The 22,623-nt window shown below is 42.6% G+C and overlaps 1 protein-coding gene across 21 annotated transcripts in view; it reads left to right on the top strand.

Moving 5' to 3' along the window:
• LOC100380858 (E3 ubiquitin-protein ligase MYCBP2) overlaps positions 1-22,623 on the top strand; it is a 354,690-nt gene that overhangs the window by 84,299 nt on the left and 247,768 nt on the right. For all 21 annotated transcript variants that reach the window (XM_082968826.1, XM_082968836.1, XM_082968833.1 and 18 more), the window contains exons 10-11: positions 4,684-4,822; positions 5,220-5,296. In XM_082968826.1, coding sequence (XP_082824952.1) covers positions 4,684-4,822; positions 5,220-5,296 — 216 coding nt within the window. The remainder of the gene's footprint in view (positions 1-4,683; positions 4,823-5,219; positions 5,297-22,623) is intronic.

Below are 22,623 nucleotides of genomic sequence, written 5' to 3'. Positions count from 1 at the left end.
GGGGTGGGGTTGATAGTGTGATGGAGAAATGAAGGAGAGATGCTCCTCGCATCAGCAGTGCTGGTAAAGAGCCATCTACTTTCCGCAGAGGAGAGAGAGCAGGAGGGAGATGGGCAGAAAGGGGGGGGGGGAGGGCAATCGGAGGGAAGTGAGCAAGAGAGGGGAGGTGGGGAGAGAAGGATGGGCTAGGCAGTGGAAAGGTTACAGAAATGGGATGGGAGGAAGGGAAAAAGCAGGAGGGGGAGAAGAGTATGTGCTTAGCTCAGCAGGAATCAAAGCACAGTGGAGAACCGTGTCATCACACAGTGCAGCTTCACAGCACCATGGCCCCAGTCCAGCTTCTGTCTATCATGGCTCATGACAGAAAACGCGTTTCTACTGCTCTCCAATGGCGGAGAGTTTTACACCACTCCAGCCAATGCTTGGCATTGCGCATGGTGATCTTAGGCTTGTGTGCAGCTGATCGGCCATGAAAACCCATAACAGCACTTACAGTTGACCGGGGCAGCTCTAGCTGGGCAGAATTTTGAACTGACTTATTGGCAAGGTGGCATCCTATGACAGTGCCATGTCCATGTACTATTGTATATATAGTGTATAATAACAGTACGGAGAAAAATCTAACTAATGGGTATATTCAATAATTGTAAATAAATGAAGTGTAAAGCTGGAGAGATGGGGAGAGTTGCAGGCTCACATCTATTAAAGCAGAGAGTGGGAGAAAGATCATAGAAATAGAATCTAAGGCACATACTTTTCTCTCACCACAGCAATGCGTTGCACTCAAAACATGCAGTGTTGTGCAAACTTAAGCCCGGGCACAGCCCAACCCAAATCAATTCTCAGAATATCTTGCACGGACTGAGAATCTTAAGTTTTCACATTACATCTTTTTTGGGTGGGGGCAGGAGAATTAATGAGGCGGCAACTTGATTTAAAGTAACTGTCCAATGTTTCCACATTTCGATTAAATATGACCTAATAACTATACTGAATAAAAATATGTAAAGTGTTGGTCTCATGTTTCATGAGCTGAAATAAAAGATCCCAGAAATGTTCCATATGCACAAAAAGCTTATTTCTATCAAATTTTGTGCACTAATTTGTTTACATCCTTGTTAGTGAGAATTTCTCCTTTGCCAAGATAATAAATCCACCTGACAGGTGTGGCATATCAAGAAGCTGATTAAACAGCATGATCGGGTGCACCTTGTGCAGTGGCCAATAGAAGGCCACTCTAAAATATGGAGTTTTGTTACAGAACACACTACCACAGATGTCTCAAGTTTTGAGAGAGCCTGCAATTGGCATGCTGACTGCAGCACTGTCCACCAGAGCTTTTGCCAGAGAATTGAATGTTTATTTCTCGACCATAAGTTGTTTTAGAGAATTTAGCAGTACGTCCAACAGGCCTCACAATCGCAGACCACATGTAATCACGCCAGCCAGGAAGGAAGGACCTCCACATCCGGCTTCTTCACTTGCTGTATTGTCTGAGACCAGCCACCCGGACAGCTGATGAAACAGTGGGTTTTCACTACCGAATCATTTCTACAGAAAGTCTCAGGGAAGCTCATTTTGGGGTCGTAGTCCTCACCTGGGTCTTCACCTGACTGCAGTTCGGCTTCGTAACCGACTTCAGTGGGCAAATGATCACCTTTGATGGCCACTGGCATGCTGGAGAAGTGTGCAGTTCACGGATGAATCCCGGTTTCAGCTGTACCGGGCAGATGTCAGACAGCGTGTGTGCGAGCGATTTGCTGATGTCAATGTGCTCCACGGTGGCGGTGTGGTTATGATATGGGCAGGCATTTGCTATGGACAACAAACACAATTGCATTTTATCGATGGCAGTTTGAATGCACAGAGATACCGTTACAAGATCCTGAGGCCCAATGTCGTGCCATTCATCCGCCACCATCACCTCATGTTTCAGCATGATAATGCACGGCCCCATGTCACAAGGATCTCTACACAATTCCCGGAAACTTAAAATGTCCCAGTTCTTCAATAGCCTCCATACTCACCAGATATGTCACCCATTTAGCATGTTTGGGATGGTCTGAATCAACGTGTACAACAGCTTGTTCCAGTTCCCGCCAATATCCAGAAAATTCGCACAGCCATTGAAGAGTGGGACAGCATTCCACAGGCCATAATCAACAGCCTGATCAACTCTATGCGAAGGAGATGTCTCACTGCATAAGGCACCAGATACTGACTGGTTTTCTGATCCATGCCCCTACTTTTTTTTTTTTTTATGTGTAAGGTGTCTGTGACCAATAGATGCATATCTGTATTCCCAGTCATGTGAAATCCATATATTAGGGACTATTGAATTTATTTCAATTTACTGATTTCCTTATATGAACTGTGACTCAGTAAAATCTTTGAAATTGTTGCATGTTGCATTTGCTTTTGTTCAGTGTAACTACAATATGAGTGAAATAGTTGTACTTCCACAAAATGCTAATTGGGTTAAAAGCAGCTTTTCTGTGTTGGAATGGTGTGGGCATACCCCAACAACAGAGTGGTGTCAGTGTATACCTGTCATAAAAAAATATGAATGCCAGTAGACCGCTGATTCGCCAGCTCATCCTTCTCAGGAGGAGGACATAAAAAGTGGGTTTTTCTCCAACTTATGCTTTCGCCACAAATATAAGTATAGGATGAGTCAACAACATTATTTGTCTGAGTTAACAGAATATGAACTTTTAAAAGTCAGATTTTTGCTGGACAATTACTTTAACTTGGATTGCTGTTATTAGAATTTCTTACATTGTCAACAGTGGAAATTGAGAGCGAGAGCGAGCTCTGGTCTGATGCTGTAGCTAGCTAGGGGTGTTTCTCCATACACACATAGTGCTGAAAACTGTCTTTTCTAGCATTATATCCAAAGGGCTTTGCATGTCAGGGATGCCTGACTTTGCGAGTGTGTGTTTGTATTTATTGTGGATCTCCATTAGCTCTTCCTGAGGTCCAGAAAAATTAAGGCAGTTTATACAATTTTAAAAACATTCCAATGCATTCACATATTTCACAACACAGTGTGCCCTCATGCCCCTACTTCACCACTACCTCGTATCTACAGTACAAAATCTGTGTGTGTAGTGTGTATGTTAATGTGTGTGTGTGTGTATGCATGTGTCTGTGCTGCTTCAGTCCCAATATTCCATAAGGTGTATTTTTGTTTTTTTTAAATGTAATTGTACTGCTTGCATCTGTTACTTGATGTGGAATACCTCTCATGAATACAAGTAGTGATGAAGTCAATCCCTCCTCAACTTTCAACCAGGAGAGATTGACATGCATATTATAAATATTAGCTCTCTGTGTACATCCAAGGTCCAGCCGTGATGCCGTTCTGAGCCAATTGCAATTTATATTGTTGAAAAGTCCCTTTTTGTGACGACTGAACAGTAGTCCTGGGGCGACAAAACTAGGGCTTGTAGGACCTGCCTTGTTGATAGTGCTATTAAGAAGGTAGAACAGTGCTTTATTATGGACAGACTTCTCCATTTCTTAGCTATTGTTGTATCAATATGTTTTGACCATGACAGTTTACAATCCAGGGTTACTCCAAGCAGTTTAGTCACCACAACTTTAGTGAATGATTTGTCCCAAACACAGTGCTTTTAGTTTTAGAAATATTTAGGACCAACTTATTCCTTGCCACCCATTCTGCAAGTAACTGCAGGTATTTTGTTAAGTGTTGCAGTCATTTCAGTTGCTGTAGTAGCTGACGTGTATAGTGTTAAGTCATCTGAATACATAGACACTGGCTTTACTCAAAGCCAGTGGCATAAAGATTAAAGTAAAGATTGAAAAAAGTAAGGGGCTTAGACAGCTGCCCTGGGGAATTCCTGATTCTACCTGGATTATGTTGGAGAGGCTTCCATTAAAGAACACCCTCTGTGTTCTGTTAGACAGGTAACTCCTTATCCCCAATATAGCAGGGAGTGTAAAGCCACAACACATAGGTTTTTCCAGCAGCAGACTATGATCCATAACGTCAAAAGCCGCACTGAAGTCTAACAAAACAGCCCCCACAATATTTTTATCAATTTCTCTCAGCCAATCATCAGCCATTTGTGTAAGTGCTGTGCTTGTTGAACGTCCTTTCCTGTAAGTGTTCTGAAAGTTTGTCAGTTTGTTTACTGTAAAATTTCATTGTATCTGGTCAAACACCAATTATTTCCAGAAGTTTACTAAGGGTTGGTAACAGGCTGATTGGTCGGCTATTTGAGCCAGTAAAGTGGGCTTTACTATTCTTAGGTAGTGGAATGACTTTAGCTTCCCGCCAAGCCTGGGGGGTACACTTTCTAGTCAGCTTCAATTGAAAATATGGCAAATAGGAGTGGCAATATCGTCTTCTATTATTATTATCCATCCAAGTGTGTTAGTCAGGACTAGGTTTGCAAAATTCCGTGAATGTTTCTTAAAGCTCCCAGGTAATTCAGAAATTATGGTTGAACGGATTCCGGATTTCCTGCTTATTCTCTCCTGATTCCAGGAATCTTCCAACTAGGATTTCTGGAAAACCTGGACATTTTGAGAAAAAGTTTAACATTTTGCTACCCCGCTCATGAGTGCAAGCTTCTGTATGACCTCAACACTATGTGTCCTTCATACTTGCTATATTTCAATGTGGAACTAAATAAGCCATTGCCATGTTTCCCTCAGGACGGGTTTGTGGTGAGGATATACGCGACCAGTACGGACCCGGCACTGCAGCAGGAGCTCCAGTTGAAACTGGCCAGGAAGTGTCTCCATGCCTGCGGCATCTCTCTGTTCGACCTGGAGAAAGACCTACACATCATCAGTAAGTCCTACTGACTAAGCTCCGCAGTGAAATTTCCCCCTGGTACAGATCTAGGATCCGCTTCCCCTCCCCTAACCTTAACCATTAGTGGGGAAAATGGAAAACTGACCCAAGATCAGCGTCTAGGGGAAACTTTACGCTACACCATCTCACTCTGTCAGATATTGGCATATGAGGCGTCATCGTATGTGTGGGTTTAATAGACTGGAGACTTAGTGACAGAGGACAAACTCATTGTAAGGGTTGTAATGGAATAAAAGCAAACCATGTGTGTTACCTTTGTATTCATTCCATTCCAGCGATTGCAATGAGCTGGTCTCCATATCTGTGTCTGTTTGTATCTGTCTGTGTGTTTCAATAATGTCTTTGTTTATTAGTAAATGTCTGTGTTTTCCAGGTACGGGGTTTGACGAGGAGGCAGCATTGCTGGGAGCAGGCAGGGAATTTGCTCTGATGAAAACAGCATCAGGAAAGGTAAGAACGTGAGAATTGTACAAACTGAGATGCATGAGACTGCAGCATAAAAATGTTAATGGTAGTTTGTGTGTGGGTGAATAAGCAAATGGTAATTATAATCTGCTACTCCTAGTTTTGGAGTGTGACCAGCAACACAAGGGCTCTGCTTGTTCTGTTCTTCCTCGCAACACACACACACACATGCTTATCTTCCTGTAATAGTGAGGACCTTGACACAGGACCTTCAAATGAGGACAATTTCACTTCAAAGCCTGATAAAACTCTAATGAAAAAATAGACATGCAGAGCACCAGTCTAGTGAGGACCAGTGGTTGCTAGGTAGTTTCTGCATCACATCTCCTTATTTGAGTGTCCGCAGCCTACTAGGCTGTTTCTGTCTGACAAGTTGAAAACATTACAGGAATGTTCTGCAAATGTTGAAGACCTCACTCAAAACAACATGCAGAGAAAGTGTTTCATTTTTGTTAATGTTTTATTCAAGCCTCCATACTGCAAAATGAGCATGAGGAAGTCAAATTGTAAAAAACAGTGTCTGGACATTTCTTTAACATTTACATCCGAAATATAGATTTGGTTCTGAAAGTGCACTGCTCCTTTAAACCTTTACAAGAAAACATGAAGAACACCTTGAGTGCACCCCCCCCCTTTTACCTTCAGAACAGCCTCAATTCATTCGGGGCATGGACTCTACAAGGTGTTAAGCGTTCCACAGGGATGCTGGCCCATGTTGACTCCAATGCTTCTCACAGTTGTGTCAAGTTGGCTGGATGTCCTTTGGGTGGTGGCTCATTCTTGATTTACACGGGAAACTGTTGAGCGTGAAAAACCCAGAAGCTTTGCAGTTCTTGACAGAAACCGGTGTGCCTGCCACCATACCCCATTCAAAGGCACTTAAATATTTTGTTTTGCCCATTCACCCTCTGAAAGGCACACATACACAAAGACTTGAAAATCCTCCTTTAACCGGTCTCCTCCCCTTCATCTACACTGATTTGAAGTGGATTTAACGAGTGACCATAAGGGATCATAGCGTTCACCTGGCCAGTCAATGTCATGGAAAGAGCAGGTGTTCTTAATGTTTTGTACACTCAGTGTATACAATGCCATGAATTTAATATCAAGTGTGATAAAACGGATACGTTTATGACTACGAGTATGATGAGATCAGCACATCCCTACAAACTACCACAACAACCTTAAAAAGCTATACCGATCATAACTTAATTTCTTCCATCATGAAAAAAGAACATCACTACTGCCTTTTTGTGTCATGCTTATGTTTGCAATAGCCCACTGTCACAACACAGACGAAGAACTAAGATGGTTCGAAAATATTGAGCACTGAGCAGCAGCTGAAAGAATAACAGACCATCTGTTTTGCCGGGAACCTTCTTTAGCGCCTTAAGTTTTCCAAAATGATGCCACACTTCTCACATTTCTCAAAGCTGCTCCAGGGCCTCTTGGGTTGAGGAGTCATTCTCTTCAAACCTAATCGCAAAAAGATTAAAACAAATACACATGATGGTCCAACAAAATACTGGTAGCAAATATTAGAAAAGCAATTAGGGGAATGGGGTGAGAGAGAGACAAAAGAGGGAGAAGGAGAGAGGGGAGCAAGAGAAAAGAGTGGGGGGGCAGGCAGAGGGAGGGAGGGAGAGGAGAAAAAAAAGCATTAGTGAAGGATAGTTGAGCTGACAGCATAGAAAGGGAGAGGAAGCCAGCCATATCTTTCTATATTTCCACCTCACAGTAGAGTGCTGCATGGGGTCGGGTACTCACGGTTCCCTGCAGGAGACCCGCAAAACATTCCTTGAAACAGTGGGTTGGCGCGGTTCAGAACAATTATATTGCGAGTCGGAAACATTTGAAATAATGTTAATATCATATCTATTGTTTACAGGAAACTCATTTAACAATTTTAGATGGAAAAAGGACTGGGGGGGCGAAATATACTTATCCCATGGGCAAAGAAATTGAAAAGGTGTGATATTAATGAAGAAGAATTTTGATCCGAATGTGCAAATTGTCCAAACAGATTCGCAAGGCAGATGGATGATTTTAAGTATGTTATTGGACCATAAACAGATATGGCCCATTAATCTATACGGTCCACATAATGATGATCCATGCTTCTTTGAAAATATATATAATAATTGATCAAACCTACACGCAATACAAGACTCTTGTTATGGTGGGAGATTATAATACGGTTTGAAATACATCAAAATACGACCGTAAAGAAATCACACTACAAACTATCACCCTCATGCTCTTAAGGAAATCACAAATGTCATGGATATTTTGGAACTAGTGGATATATGGAGGCTTAAATATCCTGACCAAGTGAGGGTATATAGTGCTTTCGGAAAGTTTTCAGTCCCCTTGACTTTTTCCACATTTTGTTACGTTCCAGCCTTTTTCTAAAATGGATTAAATACATTTTTTCCCCTTTTTTCCCCTACACACAATACCCCATGACACAGCGAAAACAGATTTTTCGAATTGTTTGCTAATTTATATACACTGCTCAAAAAAATAAAGGGAACACTAAAATAACACATCCTAGATCTGAATGAATGAAATAATCTTATTAAATACTTTTTTCTTTACATAGTTGAATGTGCTGACAACAAAATCACACAAAAATAATCAATGGAAATCCAATTTATCAACCCACGGTGGTCTGGATTTGGAGTCACACTCAAAATGAAAGTGGAAAACCACACTACAGGCTGATCCAACTTTGATGTAATGTCCTTAAAACAAGTAAAAATGAGGCTCAGTAGTGTGTGTGTGGCCTCCACGTGCCTGTATGACCTCCCTACAACGCCTGGGCATGCTCCTGATGAGGTGGCGGATGGTCTCCTGAGGGATCTCCTCCCAGACCTGGACTAAAGCATCTGCCAACTCCTGGACAGTCTGTGGTGCAACGTGGCATTGGTGGATGGAGCGAGACATGATGTGCTCAATTGGATTCAGGTCTGGGGTATGGGAGGGCCAGTCCATAGCATCAATGCCTTCCTCTTGCAGGAACTGCTGACACACTCCAGCCACATGAGGTCTAGCATTGTCTTGCATTAGGAGGAACCCAGGGCCAACCGCACCAGCATATGGTCTCACAAGGGGTCTGAGGATCTCATCTCGGTACCTAATGGCAGTCAGGCTACCTCTGGCGAGCACATGGAGGGCTGTGCGACCCCCCCCCCCCCCCCAAAGAAATGCCACCCCACACCATGACTGACCCACCGCCAAACCGGTCATGCTGGAGGATGTTGCAGGCAGCAGAACGTTGTCCACGGTGTCTCCAGACTCTGTCACGTCTGTCACATGTGCTCAGTGTGAACCTGCTTTCATCTGTGAAGAGCACAGGGCGCCAGTGGCGAATTTGCCAATCTTGGTGTTTTCTGGCAAATGCCAAACGTCCTGCACAGTGTTGGGCTGTAAGCACAACCCCCACCTGTGGACGTCGGGCCCTCATACCACCCTCATGGAGTCTGTTTCTGACCGTTTGTGCAGTCACATGCACATTTGTGGCCTGCTGGAGGTCATTTTGCAGGGCTCTGGCAGTGCTCCTCCTGCTCCTCCTTGCACAAAGGCGGAGGTAGCAGTCCTGCTGCTGGGTTGTTGCCCTCCTACGGCCTCCTCCACGTCTCCTGATGTACTGGCCTGTCTCCTGGTAGTGCCTCCATGCTCTGGACACTACGCTGACAGACACAGCAAACCTTCTTGCCACAGCTCGCATTGATGTGCCATCCTGGATGAGCTGCACTACCTGAGCCACTTGTGTGGGTTGTAGACTCCGTCTCATGCTACCACTAGAGTGAAAGCACCGTCAGCATTCAAAAGTGACCAAAACATCAGCCAGGAAGCATAGGAACTGAGAAGTGGTCTGTGGTCACCACCTGCAGAACCACTCCTTTATTGGCGGTGTCTTGCTAATTGCCTATATTTTCCACCTGTTGTCTATTCCATTTGCACAACAGCATGTGAAATTTATTGTCAATCAGTGTTGCTTCTTAAGTGGACAGTTTGATTTCACAGAAGTCTGATTGACTTGGAGTTACATTGTGTTGTTTAAGTGTTCCCTTTATTTTTTTGAGCAGTGTATTTATAATAAAAAAAAGATGTATAGCTTATTTACTTAATTATTCAGACCCTTTGTTAGGAGACTTGAAATTGAGCTCAGGTACATCCTGTTTCTGTTGATCATCCTTGATGTTTCTACAACTTGATTGGAGTCCACCTTTGGTAAATGCAATTGATTGGACATGATTTGGAAAATCACACGCCTGTCTATATAAGGTCCTGCAGTGTGTGTCAGAGCAAAAACCAAGCCATGAGGTTGAAGGAATTGTCTGTAGAGCTCCGAGACAGGATTGTGTCGAGGCACAGATCAGGGGAAGGGTACCAAAACATTTCAGCAGAATTTAAGGTCCCCAAGAACACTGGCCTTCAATATTCTTAAATGGATGAAGTTTAGAACCACCAAGACTCTTCCTAGAGCTGGACCTGATGGTCACTCTGACAGAGCTTCAGAGTTCCTCTGTGGAAATGGTAGTCCTTCTGGAAGGTTCTCCCATCTCTGCAGCACTCCACCAATCAGGTGTTTATGGTAGAATAGCCAAACAGAAGCCACTCCTCAGTAAAAGGCACATGACCGCTCGCTTGGAGTTGGCCTAAAGGACTCTCAGAACTCTCCTGAATGCCAAACGTCACGTCTGGAGGAAACCTGGTACCATCCCTACGATGAAGCATGATGGTGGCAGCATCATGCTGTGTGGATGTTTTTCAGCAGGAGGGACTGGGAGGCTAGTCCCTGATCGAGGGAAAGATGAAAGGAGAAAAGTACAGAGTGATCATTGATCAAAACCTGATCCAGAGCTCTCAGGACCTCCGACTGGGGAGAAGGTTCACCTTCCAACAGCATAACGACCCTAAGCACACAGCCAAGACAATTCAGGGAGTGGATTCGGGACAAGTCTCTGAATCTCCTTGAGTGGCCCAGCCAGAGCCCGGACTTGAACCCGATCGAACATCTCTGGAGAGACCTGAAAATAGTTGTGCAGCGATGCTCCCCATCCTACCTGACAGAGCTTGAGAGGATCTGCAGAGAAGAATGGGAGAAACTCATCAAATACAGGTCTGACAAGCTTGTAGCGTCATACCCAAGAAGACTCAAGGCTCTAATCGCTTCCAAAGGTGCTTCAACAAAGTACTGAGTAAACGGTCTGAATTATTTTTTTTCTTTGTCATTATGGGGTATTGTGTGTAGATTGAGGGGGAAAACACAATTTAATCAATTTTAGAATAAGGCTATAACATAACACAATGTGGAAAAAGTCAAGGGGTATGAATACTTTCCGAATGCACTGTATGATCAAATACTTGTGGTTCACTTTTGCAACATTGATCATGTAATGCATGCATTCACAGTTGGGAGCTAAATTGGTGGCTGCTGCTCAGTGGTAACGTGGGCTGCCAACTCCTCTCTCTCGCTTTCTCTCTGCTAGCTAGTCTGAGTTTTCTAGGCAGTGACCATGGCGTGCTTTCTAAGATGAGACCGTGGCAGCTAGCATTCAGACCTTATGATTGTACATGCCCAGTCAGTAGCCTTATGGACGTATGGGTAGTCTACTCCCCTGAATAGGCATTGAGTTGGACAGCTATCAGGTTGTTTGTTGAATGAACATTCCCTGATCTATTCATGCCTGCGTCTCATATTTTACATTACTGTTATTTTTATGATATTACAGCTGTTATGATAGGCACATTGCAGTGATGAATAGGCCTATGCCTTGCAAATCACCTTGTCTTCTAAATATCACTATCAACATGGACAGCTATACATTTTCCAAAATGTTGTGACATGTAATTTGACTGCTGGGCTATTGTGTCAGTACCTTTTGTTGCAAAATAACATCATAGGATATCCACATGAACTGAAAGGCTGAACATGCGCACAATGTTTGCAGTGCCAGTGTACTGAGTGTTTTCCTTGGGATGTCACAGAAATCCAGTAGTTTTTCAGAATTGCTATGCAAATGCACATTAAAAGTAGTTTTATTTTTAAGATAAGGGGACATTAGATTACTATTGGTTATGAATAGGCTAAGAAATGATATTGAAGTAGTTTTTACTTTTAGGTAGCTACTCACTTTCAATAATTAAACACATCTGGTATGATGTTACACAAGTGCTTGTTAGAAAGAATCCTAAGAAACAAGTAATTATTATGGGAAAGGGGGGTACCTTGTCAGTTGTACAACTGAAATGCGTTTTAACCCAACCCCTCTGAATTAGAGAGGTGCAGTGGGCTGCCTTAATCGACATCAACGGTGCCCAGGGAGCAGTTGTTGGTGGTTGACTGCCTTGCTCGAGCAGAACGGGCAAATGTTTTTTTTGTACCTTGCCGGCTCGGGGATTCGCACCAGCGGCCTTTCGGTTATTGGCCACATGCTCTTATCCCGCTATGCAACCTGCCGCCATGTCATTTCCATGTAGATACCAAGTCAATAACAGACTACCGGTGTGCAATATACACATTTATACATGCATGGCTCTGGCCACCTCACCTGCTGCTGTCAATGCCAGCTTGCTGCCAACTCTTCATATCAGGCAGGGGCGAAAATCTGATATCAACTTTGGAGGGGACAATTACATTACATTTTCTCAAGAGCAATTCCTGAGGGGGACACCAAAAGTAGTGCTGTAACACACAGCCTACATTTTAATATGGTAAATGTATATTGAGGAACCAAAGAAATAAGGTGTTTGCCGTACTCCTAACTACCGGTACCCAAAACTACACAACAGCAATACCATTGCCTTTAACAAATCTTAGTTCAGTCACCAGTTTAAGTTGAGAGTGGGGGTATCCATGGCATTTTCCAATTATGTTCCTATTTTACAAGTAAAAAAAATTGAGAAACTTTCATAATGTTGCCAAACAAAGACTCAACAAACTTACCTGAGACTCCCTGTCTCTGCCAGTCTGTCCCTGCATATCTGTCCCCAACTCTGCTGTCTGTGTGCCATCTGTTGCCTGCTCTGCCTAATGACATCATTGTGAAACATTTCCATTAGAATTTCATTTCTTTCTAATGAACATTTTATCAACTAGTCTGTGAGATATTAGGCTACTAGGGTTCTTACTTTGCGTTTTGGTGTACTGAAAAATACTCTGATGTCCGTCTTTTTTCTGCCATTTTTCTGCCATTTTTCTACCTGGTTGGCTACACACACACAGTATGTAGGTTATTTACAGTAGGAGATGGGCTTCTATCATCTTATCTTCTATCATTCTATATGGGCTTTGATCTAAAAGGTAGCTAGCAAATGTGAAATGGATTGCAGTGACGAGTTGACAGCTGTATGAGTTCACCATTTACACAACATATGCTGCAACCTTTTGTAATTTTAATCGTTTGTTTCATATTGGCTGGCTTCTAACAATAGCTGAATTTGCAAAGCTAGCGAGCACCAATTCATTGGTGTTTGCTATAATCTTTGCTACCCGGCTTAAATAAAGGTGAAATAAAATATATAAATAAAAGTTCCCTTGCGACAATTTAGCTTTTGCAACGAGACCATTAAATATATTTAAAACAATGGTAGAAGAGAGTGTAGTTCTGTTCAGTTTATCGCTAACCTTATCACAGGGACTTTGAAGCACTAACTTACATGCATGCTGATCTTGGAATAAATTGACGATAGCAAAGATTCCATCTTTGACGACGCCACATAAATGGAATAGGTACTAGCTAGCTTAATAGTTAATATTTGCGCGCTAGGTCTGCATATTCAGCTAGTGTGTGTGCGCGATTGACTGGATTAACCTCACGTCAGTTACGTGCATTGAGTGCCTTTCAGACAGTAGATACGACCTCTACGTTACCTCGCAAGCTAAGGAACTGGCAGTGGATCAAACCATTGCGAGGCAAAGGGTGGGGGGGTCGCAATCTTTTGAAACTTAAAAGCGAGCTATTAAGTGTCTATAATCAGCACAATTGCTTTCATTGCGTATTATTAATATTATTTAAATTACATAGTTATGTTTCAGTGATATATTGGGGGGGACAAATCATATTTTTCCCAGGATGGGGGGGTCGTGTCCCCCCCGTCCCCCCCGGGATTTCCGCCCCTGATATCAGGTGATTGGTACCCAGGATGTGGCTGGGTTGAAAAATTCCAGTTATTTCCCCAAAATAACCTGTTTTTCCTGTAATCCTGGTTGGAGGATTCGTTGATTTCATGTTTATTCTGTTGTAATTCCAGGAATCTTCCAACCAGGATTTGGGGAAAATAAAGGCATTTTGAGGAAGTTATTTTGCAACCCTAGTCTAGACCTGTATTCTATCCTCTATTGAGCCTGTCAGCACACTACGGTGTATCACATTTTGTTGACAAAACCAGCACATGATATGATATTTAGATATTGATATTAACAGCACATTGTGCGATTTTAATAAATACAGAATGACCTAGCATTAAGATGATGGTGGATATAACCAGGTAGCCTGGTCACTCACCTGGAGTGACCGTCGAGTTCACCCGACATTATGGCTTCCCATGGGCCCCCGGCCCAACAGGTTGAGGTCCAATGGTCCTCCCATGGGGTTGAAGTGGCTGGGGAGCTGGATGGGTTCCCTGGCATGGGGCTGTAGCTTGGCAGGTAGCCAAATCTGTTGTGGCTGGGTGGCCCCCATGCCCTGCCTCATCAACATGACGTTCTGCTGCATGAGTCTCCTCTCGCGATGCTACAAGCTGTAGAGCTCCAGCTGCTGTTGAAAACAGTTTAGCCCCTTACTTGTCTGTCCGTACAGTAGATTAATGTATCCTCCTGTATACATTGTATGCATGATGACTGTCTTTCACCTGGGAGTTTAGAGGAGGCTGCAGAGACAGAGGATGGGAAACATTTATACTTTTTATCTGTGAAAACAGCCTTCGCAACGTGCAAATTGCAGTGTCTCAAAATAACAATTACATCTGAAATAGACTGGATGGCACTAAATTCAGAGGTAGAGGGATGGATGGAGAAGAGAATAGGGGAGTGAATTTTTATAATTCAGTATAACTAGCTATAATGGTTAGGACTTAGTCAAAACCAGTTAAAACAAACCCCTTCCTGTGGAGAGTAGTGGGAATGAACTACGCCCACATTAGAAAGGTGAGGAACAGGGAAGTGGTAGGTAACTGTGGTGCTCGAGAGACACAACGTCTGCTGGTTTCCTTAATTTTTCCCTGGCACTTAACTGATTCATTCACTATGACTGATTGGTCAGAGTGCACATACCTTGTTTAAACTGGTTTAATCTGGTGTGTTGGGGCAGGGTTAAAAAAAACTCTGATCACCCACTACCAAGATTTCCCATGACTGATATTCCCACTCTGCCTAGCCCATCTCTTACCTGCTGTGGGCCATGCAGCCTCTGTTGCAGCTGTTGCCTGAGCTGGTTGGGTGGCAGCCAGAGCTAGTTTGCCATATCATGCACTCTTCCCCTCCAGGCCTCTGCGTCATGCCCACACCCCCAAGGAAAGCCCTCCTGGGCGCCACAAAGCCTTCCATGCCCTGTGCCCCTGCCATCGCTGGATGGAACTGGGCTGGGGGTCCAGGGTTGAACGGAGAGGGGTAGCCGGGCAGCTTGGGGTCCATTTTAGATGGAGGTGTCAGCGGGGGGCTGGGAGGGGAACATTTGAGGGATGGGGTTGAAGCAGCCGCCCTGGGGAGAGGAATGGATAGGGTCAATACTGGGTTAATTACAGTCAAACAAACACCCCAGGACCAAACCAATCATTACATCAGGCATGTATTGATGATTAACTGCACTGATGGAAAATAACACTTCTATTGTGCCCTGGACAGGAATCTACAGTGAGTGTAGAAAACATTAAAAACACCTGCTCTTTCCATGACAGACTGACCAGGTGAATCCAGGTGAATGCTATGATCCTTTATTGATGTCACTTCTTAAATCCACTTCATTCAGTGTAGATGAAGGGGAGGAGACGGGTTAAAGAATCATTTTTAATAATTTTGAAGCCTTGAGACAATTGAATCATGGATTGTGTATGTGTGCCATTGAGGGTGAATGGGCAAGACAACAGATGAAGTACCTTTTGAACGGGGTATGGTAGTAGGTACATTTTAGGAAGGTGTTCTTAGTTGTAGCTCCTGAGGGGCGTGGCGTTCTAAGGCACTGCATCTCAGTGCAAGAGGTGTCACTACAGTCCCTGGTTCGAATCCAGGCTGCATCACATCCGGTCGTGATTGGGAGTCCCATAAGGCGGCGCACAATTGGCCCAGTGTCGTCCGGCTTTCTCATTGTAAATAAGAATTTGTTCTTAACCTTACTTGCCTAGTTAAATAAAGGTTACACACACACCACACTGACCAAAAAGTTATTTTGTTGGCATTTACATATGTCCCCATTACCAGTAAAACATAATCAAAACCTATTTCTTTCACTTGCTGTGCTGTTTCGTTCAGTCGTTTCATTCTCAACCAGGATTTCTATGGAACGCCGTTTGGGTCTTTGCATGTCAAAAAAGATACACGTCAATAACAGTATTTGATGTGTCAAAACACTATTTGACCAAACAGGACCTGGATATGACTGCACGTCGCATATTAATTTAATGCGTTCATAATTTTTATGTATTATTTGATTAATGGTGGTCGGACCCATCTATGTGAAGCTAGCCACAATAGTGGACTTTGCGTTTAGCCTTCAAAATAAAAGTATGACATAATTCTACTGTTTGTATTAATTTGCATCAGTCAATGACATACATACTTTTATTTTGAAGGCAACTCGCCAATTCCACGATTGTGCCTAATCCTTATTGTGGCTAGCTTCACAACACAACCCGGTCCGGTCGAGCGTCAATAGCCAGATGAAGCAAGCTGGCTGCTTATAACGTTAGCTTTTTGAAACGAGGTTAAGTAGCTGGTTGGGTATTTATTTTCGTGAACTGAAGTTCAATTTCCATAGGTTAACAACAAGTGGCAACCTAGCTAATACTTAATCACAAGGATTCCTAAATCATTTCTAAGAATAATGAAAATGACTGCAGTTTCTACTGGTCATTGTTTTCAGGCTGGTTGTATTGGGGCTAGCTAGGTACCAAGCTAAAGCTAGCTACCCCAGAAGTTGCGGTCGAACATATTATGCTTTATTGCCAACGCGGTATTGTAAACGCATCGTTCGGGGCCTGTGTTTTCTTGTTTGCAGATTGTTTTGTACAGCTTTGACAGTGCTACTGTATCTTGTTTGACACGCAAAGACCCAAACAGCGTTCCATAGTATGTATGTCGTGAAGCTAATAGCAGTGACGCTATTACTGTGTAACTCCAGTAGGGCAACATCTGAAAATAGCGCACTTGGTAGTGTGTACCGGTGCTCAACCTGTCGGCGAAAACCAACATCACCCACGACAGAGAACGGTTGATTGTCAAGGGCAATGAATTTCATTATTTTGGCTTTAATGGATTTCACCTTTAAGTTGTCTTGCTGAATTTTTTTTACTCTTTCAAATGACTGCTCAACTTGTTGACTGCTCGATCCACACAGCAGACATTGTGGGCTAGGTTAGGAATCCTATGTTGCATGTGTAGCGCAAAATGTTACGTGGGGTCATAACGTTATGTACCTACGTTATATATGTATGCACATCAGCTTTGACATCGGTTTTGCACATCCGTGTTAAACTAGACATCGGCCAAAACCGATGTTGGCCTTTTTAGCTAATTGGCCGATTCCGATATGTTTACCGATATATCGTGCATCCCTAGTTGAATGTATTCCGAAGTGCAACTGACTAGGTATCCCCTTTCTTTGAATTTGTTAACTCAAAGTAGTTGTATTAGGGAGCATACAATTAACAGATGAGAGCTGTGTGTGTCGTGCTATACTTGTGAGGACCGAACATAGATAAATTACCTTTCAAGTAAGGACTTTTTGGCATGTGAGGTCCAAAAAGTGGGTCCTCACTTGCTTTCGCTAGTAATGGCACCCTAGGTCTATTGCATTCAGTTTTGCAAGTTCTCAGAGGACCTTAGTTGCATAGTGGTTATTGAAATGTCTGTGTTTCTCTGTGTCCTTGGTTGCATTCTGAAGAACAAACACTGGTACTGCATTGAACATTTTTTTATTGGACGGCAGAAAACAGATGTTTCTGATTAAACCATGGGACGCTGGCTCATGGATTTTTGTGACTGGATACAATCCTCTCCCCATCTTAGGTATTGCTGCATCAATATGTTTTGACCATAGGTTTACAATCCTGGGTTACTCTAAGCAGTTTAGTCTCCTGAACTTGCTTAATTTACATATTATTCATTACAATATTTATTTGCGGTTTAGGGTTTCGTGAATGATTTGTCCCAAATACAATGCTTTTAGTTGTAGAAATATTTAGGACTAACTTACTTCTTGCTACGCATTCTGAAACTTACTGCAGCTCTTTGTTAAGCGTTGCAGTGATTTCATTCGCTGTAGTAGCTGACGTGTGTAGTGTTGAGTCATCTGCATACATAGACACACCGGCTTTACTCAGCCAGTGGCAGGTCATGAGTAAAGATTGAATAAAGTAAGGGGCCAAAACAGCTGTCCTAAGGAATTCCTGATTCTACCTGGATTATGTTGGAGGGGCTACTATTTTTAAAGAACATCCTCTGTGTTTTGTTAGACAGGTAACTCTCAATCCTCAATATAGTAGGGGGTGTAAAGCCATAACATACGTTTTTCCAGCAGCATACTATGGTTGATAATGTCGAAAGCCGCACTGAAGTCCAACAAAACAGCTCCCACAATCTTTTTATTATAATTTTCTCTCAGCCAATCATCAGTCATTTGTGTAAGTGCCGTGCATGGTGCATTGCTTCTCTCCAGGCCTGAGGGCACACTTTTTTGTAAGCTTAAATTGAAGAGATGGCAAATAGGAGTGGCAATATCGTCCGCGATCATCCTCAGTAATTTTCCAGCCAAGTTGTTTGACCCAGGTGGGTTGTCATTGTTGATGGACAATATTTTTTTAAATCTCTTCCACACTCACTTTTACAGAGTTCTAAATTACAATGATTGTCTTCCATAATTTGGTCAGTTATACTTGGATGTGTAGGTTTGGCATTTTTTTTAAATTCACAATGAATGAAAGATTACACGTAAAGCCACTGTACATTTTTCCCCTTTTTGTCCCGTCCCCGTCCCCCCAGAATTCCTCCAAACCCATTTACAAAGAAAGGCAGTCATTGAGTTACATATCAGAAAACAAAAGTATACAACAATGTTACTTCAATACAAGCAAAAATGTAGTAGCCTAACTTTCTGGTGATTAGGTGATCCTATAGGCTTATAGCAGTAATCTCAAGGGGTGGGGCAAGAGTACTAATCTGGAGGAAGTGTTTGGAGCGGTTCAAAATAGAATATCATCGGGTCCCAGTTGGAATAAAATGAGTTGGTTGACCCTCAAATGGTATACTTAATGTTCTCTTATTTTAGAAACAGCATCAGATCTTTGAGCCAAAGAGAGGCTAAGGGAGGATTGATAGATTTCCAATCCAATAAAATCATTCTGCGGGCCAACGGAGGCAAAAGCAATGGCATCCAGCTGTCTATTGGTCAAAGAACATTGTTGTTTGGTACCCCAAAAATAGCAATTTCTGTACTGGGCTGTAACTATATCAAATGCTTCAGAAAGGGTTTTAAATATAGTGGACCAATAATCTGCCAGATAGGGACAGGACCAGAACATGTGGGTTAGGTCTGCCAAGGGGCCTTTACACCTGTCACATGTACCATCATTATTTGGGTAGAATTTGGATAATCTGGCCTTGCTGAAATGGATACGGTGAAGTACCTTAAACTGTATAAGGCTGATCCGGGCATAGGAGGAGCTTCCATTTACAGGCACCATTCCAGACTTCATCAGTGATCTCTCCACCAAGTTCCCTTTCACGCTCAGATCGGATTTTATTGAGTGACAGGTTATCAACGGACTTGATTATCCAAACAATACGGGATGAGTCCCTTTAGTTGAAAAGGTGTTTTCAAAAGGGCATCCAGACCCGATCCTAGTGATAGAATTGGAAAGGTTGGGCTTTGAGTTCGAATAAACTGGCGTATTTGGAAATGCCTAAATAATCTTGAATGGTGTAGATTAAATCAGATTTTTTGCTCTTCAAAATTGGCAAAGGTGCCGCCTATATAAAGGTCATTAAACTTGGTAAGGCCATTCCTCTGCCACGGCCTGAAAGCTGAATCCAGTTTTCCTGGAAGGAAGAGGTGATTATTACATGTAGGACCTTGAATAGAGAAATCACAGAATTTTAAATGTTGATGGAATGGAGTCCAAATTTAAGTATTGATAAAAAAAATGTTGGGGGGGGGGGATTGGATGTGTAGCGCGAAGCAGAAAGAGGGAGATTGGAGGTGACTAAAGCTGACAAAGAGGATTAGAAACAGGAATTGGCTTATGTTTGACACCAGCCAGTTTCTGGGGTGTGAAGCCAGTAAATCATATTTTGTATATTCGCTGCCCAGTAATAATACATAAAGTAATAATACATCTCTCTGGAGGAATGCTTTACGTATTCTTGGATTCCCACCTCCCCATAGAAAAAAAATATAAGCTTATCCACTGAAGTGAAAAGACTTTGGTAAAAAAAAGAGGGAGGCATTGGAAAAAGTACATAACTCTGGGCAATACATTCATTTTGATACAATCCACTTTACCAGCTAAATTAAAATGGAGAATACTCCATCTCTGAAAGTCCAGTTTAAGTTTGTTAATCAGGGGAGTAAAGTTCTCATGGAGGGAAGAAAAGGTATGGGTGATATTGATCCCTAGATATTTAAAGCCAGAATTGGACATACGAAATGGAATAGTACGCCTTGGAATTTGTAGTGCTAATTCATTAATAGGAAAGCATTCACTTTTTGAGAAACTCAATTTATAGCCCGAAAACACACCAAACCTATGCAGGTCTGAGATGTATAAAAGAAAGTCATCTGCGTACAAGTTAACTTTGTGTTCCTGTCCCCATCTGTAGATACCATGTATTGAGGGTGTGGCCTTTAGCTTAATAGAAAGGGGTTCTATCACCAGGGAAAATAACAGAGGTGACATTGGACATCCCCGGCATGTGGCCCTTGATAATGGGAAATACTGTGAACGAAGTTTGTAAGTGCTGATGACTTGGGTGATGAGTACAACAGTCGGACCCAGGAAATTAAGTTTGCACCAAAGCCACATTTTCCCATTACAGAGAATAAATATTCCCATTCTACCCTGTCAAATGCCTTCTCCACATCTAAAGAGAACCACTTCAGGAACGTCCGAAGGCGCAGGAGAGTGTATGACATTAAATGTTAGAAAAGGAGTTTCGACCCTTAATAAACCCTGTCTGACAAAAGAAAAAGCATGTAGCGAAAAGTTTGGCAAATGGATCTACACGTTCTGCCTGGCTCATAAATGCAGACAAAGCGCTGACATTTTTGAAGGAGATAATGATCTAGGATTTGAGCGGTCCAAGTCCCCTCCAAAAATTAAGTAGTGTGAGTTGAGATTGGGCAGCAAAGATATACGTTTCTTAAGAATCAACATCATCCCAATTGGGAGCATAAACATTTACAAACAAAACAGAAGTGTGAAAGAGAACAGGATGCCATAACAAAATGCCCCTGTGGATCCGAGATGTCAGCAGCGGTAAATTGCACTTTCTTATAAGTATTGCTGTTCCCCTTGCCTTAGCATTGAATTTTGAATGGAATATTTGTCCTACCCAAGCTTTACGGAGTCTACCATGATCTGCTACACACAGATGTGATTCTTCTAAGAATGCTATATCGGTTTTTAAATTCTTAAGATGAGCAAATACTCTAGCCCGTTTAACCGGGCCGTTCATTGCCTTGATGTTCCAGCCTGTAAACCTAATAGCTGACCCCCAACCCCCACCCCGAATATCTGAATTGTCAGTCATTAAAAGTTTAGATTACTAAATTAAAACTGGAATAGACATGAAAACCCTGTATAAGACCACCGATCATAGCTTGTGACAAAAGAAAAAGCATGTAGCGAAAAGTTTGGCAAAAAACTGTTGAAGTAGAATATGTAACCATCAAATGGTTAATGAAGGCAAACAACTCCCTCCCCCCCTGACATAAAACCCTCAAAATAGCACAACAAAATAAACACAGTACAAGATAACTGTCCAATGCTCGCCTCTAAGTTGGACCGCAAGCTTTCCCAAATAGGGTCAAACTTCAGTCACTTAACTTACACAAGAGGGCTCCCAATTATTAAGAGTTCTATATATATATAATTGTTTAATCTCAGATATTGACAGTGTCGATCAGGTCCATCCTCCATTGGCTTTAACAAACACAAATAGCCACATAAAATGCTTCTGTTGGTCAAGACTAAAGCCCATAAATTGCGTTAGGGGCGCGTTCCACGCCACGCAGAAGCACCGTGCAACTGCATCCACGGGTAGTAAAATATGATACTCACACGTAACCCAAACCGGCAACGCGCGTGCGCCATTGTGCGAATCGTGCATAAATTGATTTTGTCCCCCTACACCAAACGCGATCACGACACGCAGGTTAAAATATCAAAACAAACTCTGAACCAATTACATTAATTTGGGGACAGGTCGAAAAGCATTAAACATGTATGGCAATTTAGCTAGTTAGCTTGCACTTGCTAGCTAATTTGGCCTGTTTAGCTAGCTTGCTGTTGCTAGCTAATTTGTCCTGGGATATAAACATTGAGTTATTTTACCTGAAATGCACAAGGTCCTCTACTCCGACAATTAATCCACACATAAAACAGCCAACCGAATCGTTTCCAGTCATCTCTCCTTCTTCCAGGCTTTTTCATCTTTGAACTTATATGGTGATTGGCATCTACACTTTTACCACAACAACCAGCAAATCATTTCATCTTTCAATCACCCACGTGGGTATAACCAGTGAGGAGATGGCACGTGGGTACCTGCTTCTATAAACCAATGAGGAGATGGGAGAGGCAGGACTTTCAGCGCGATCTGCGTCAGAAATAGAAAGGAGTTCTATTTTAGCCCTTGGCATCGCAGACGCTTGTTGGCGCGCGCAATAATTGAATAACATGGATTTCGAAATGTATTTTGCCACGCTCGCGCACGCGTCCGGTCTGGTCAGCATGTCAGGCACAGCGCAACCACAAAGACTACAGCAGGGAAAGCACCCCACGAAACACGAATGCCAAAATATTCCAACGTCAATGAATCTTCGTAGAGGCGAAAGCTAAATATATCTTAACACCCACTGAAACAAATAAAG

The sequence above is a fragment of the Salmo salar genome, chromosome 25, assembly GCF_965601325.2.
Source record: "Salmo salar chromosome 25, fSalSal1, whole genome shotgun sequence".
Classification (NCBI taxonomy): Eukaryota; Metazoa; Chordata; class Actinopteri; order Salmoniformes; family Salmonidae; genus Salmo; species Salmo salar.
Note: the sequence above shows the minus strand (reverse complement) of the source record. Positions and strands in the feature narration are given on the sequence as shown.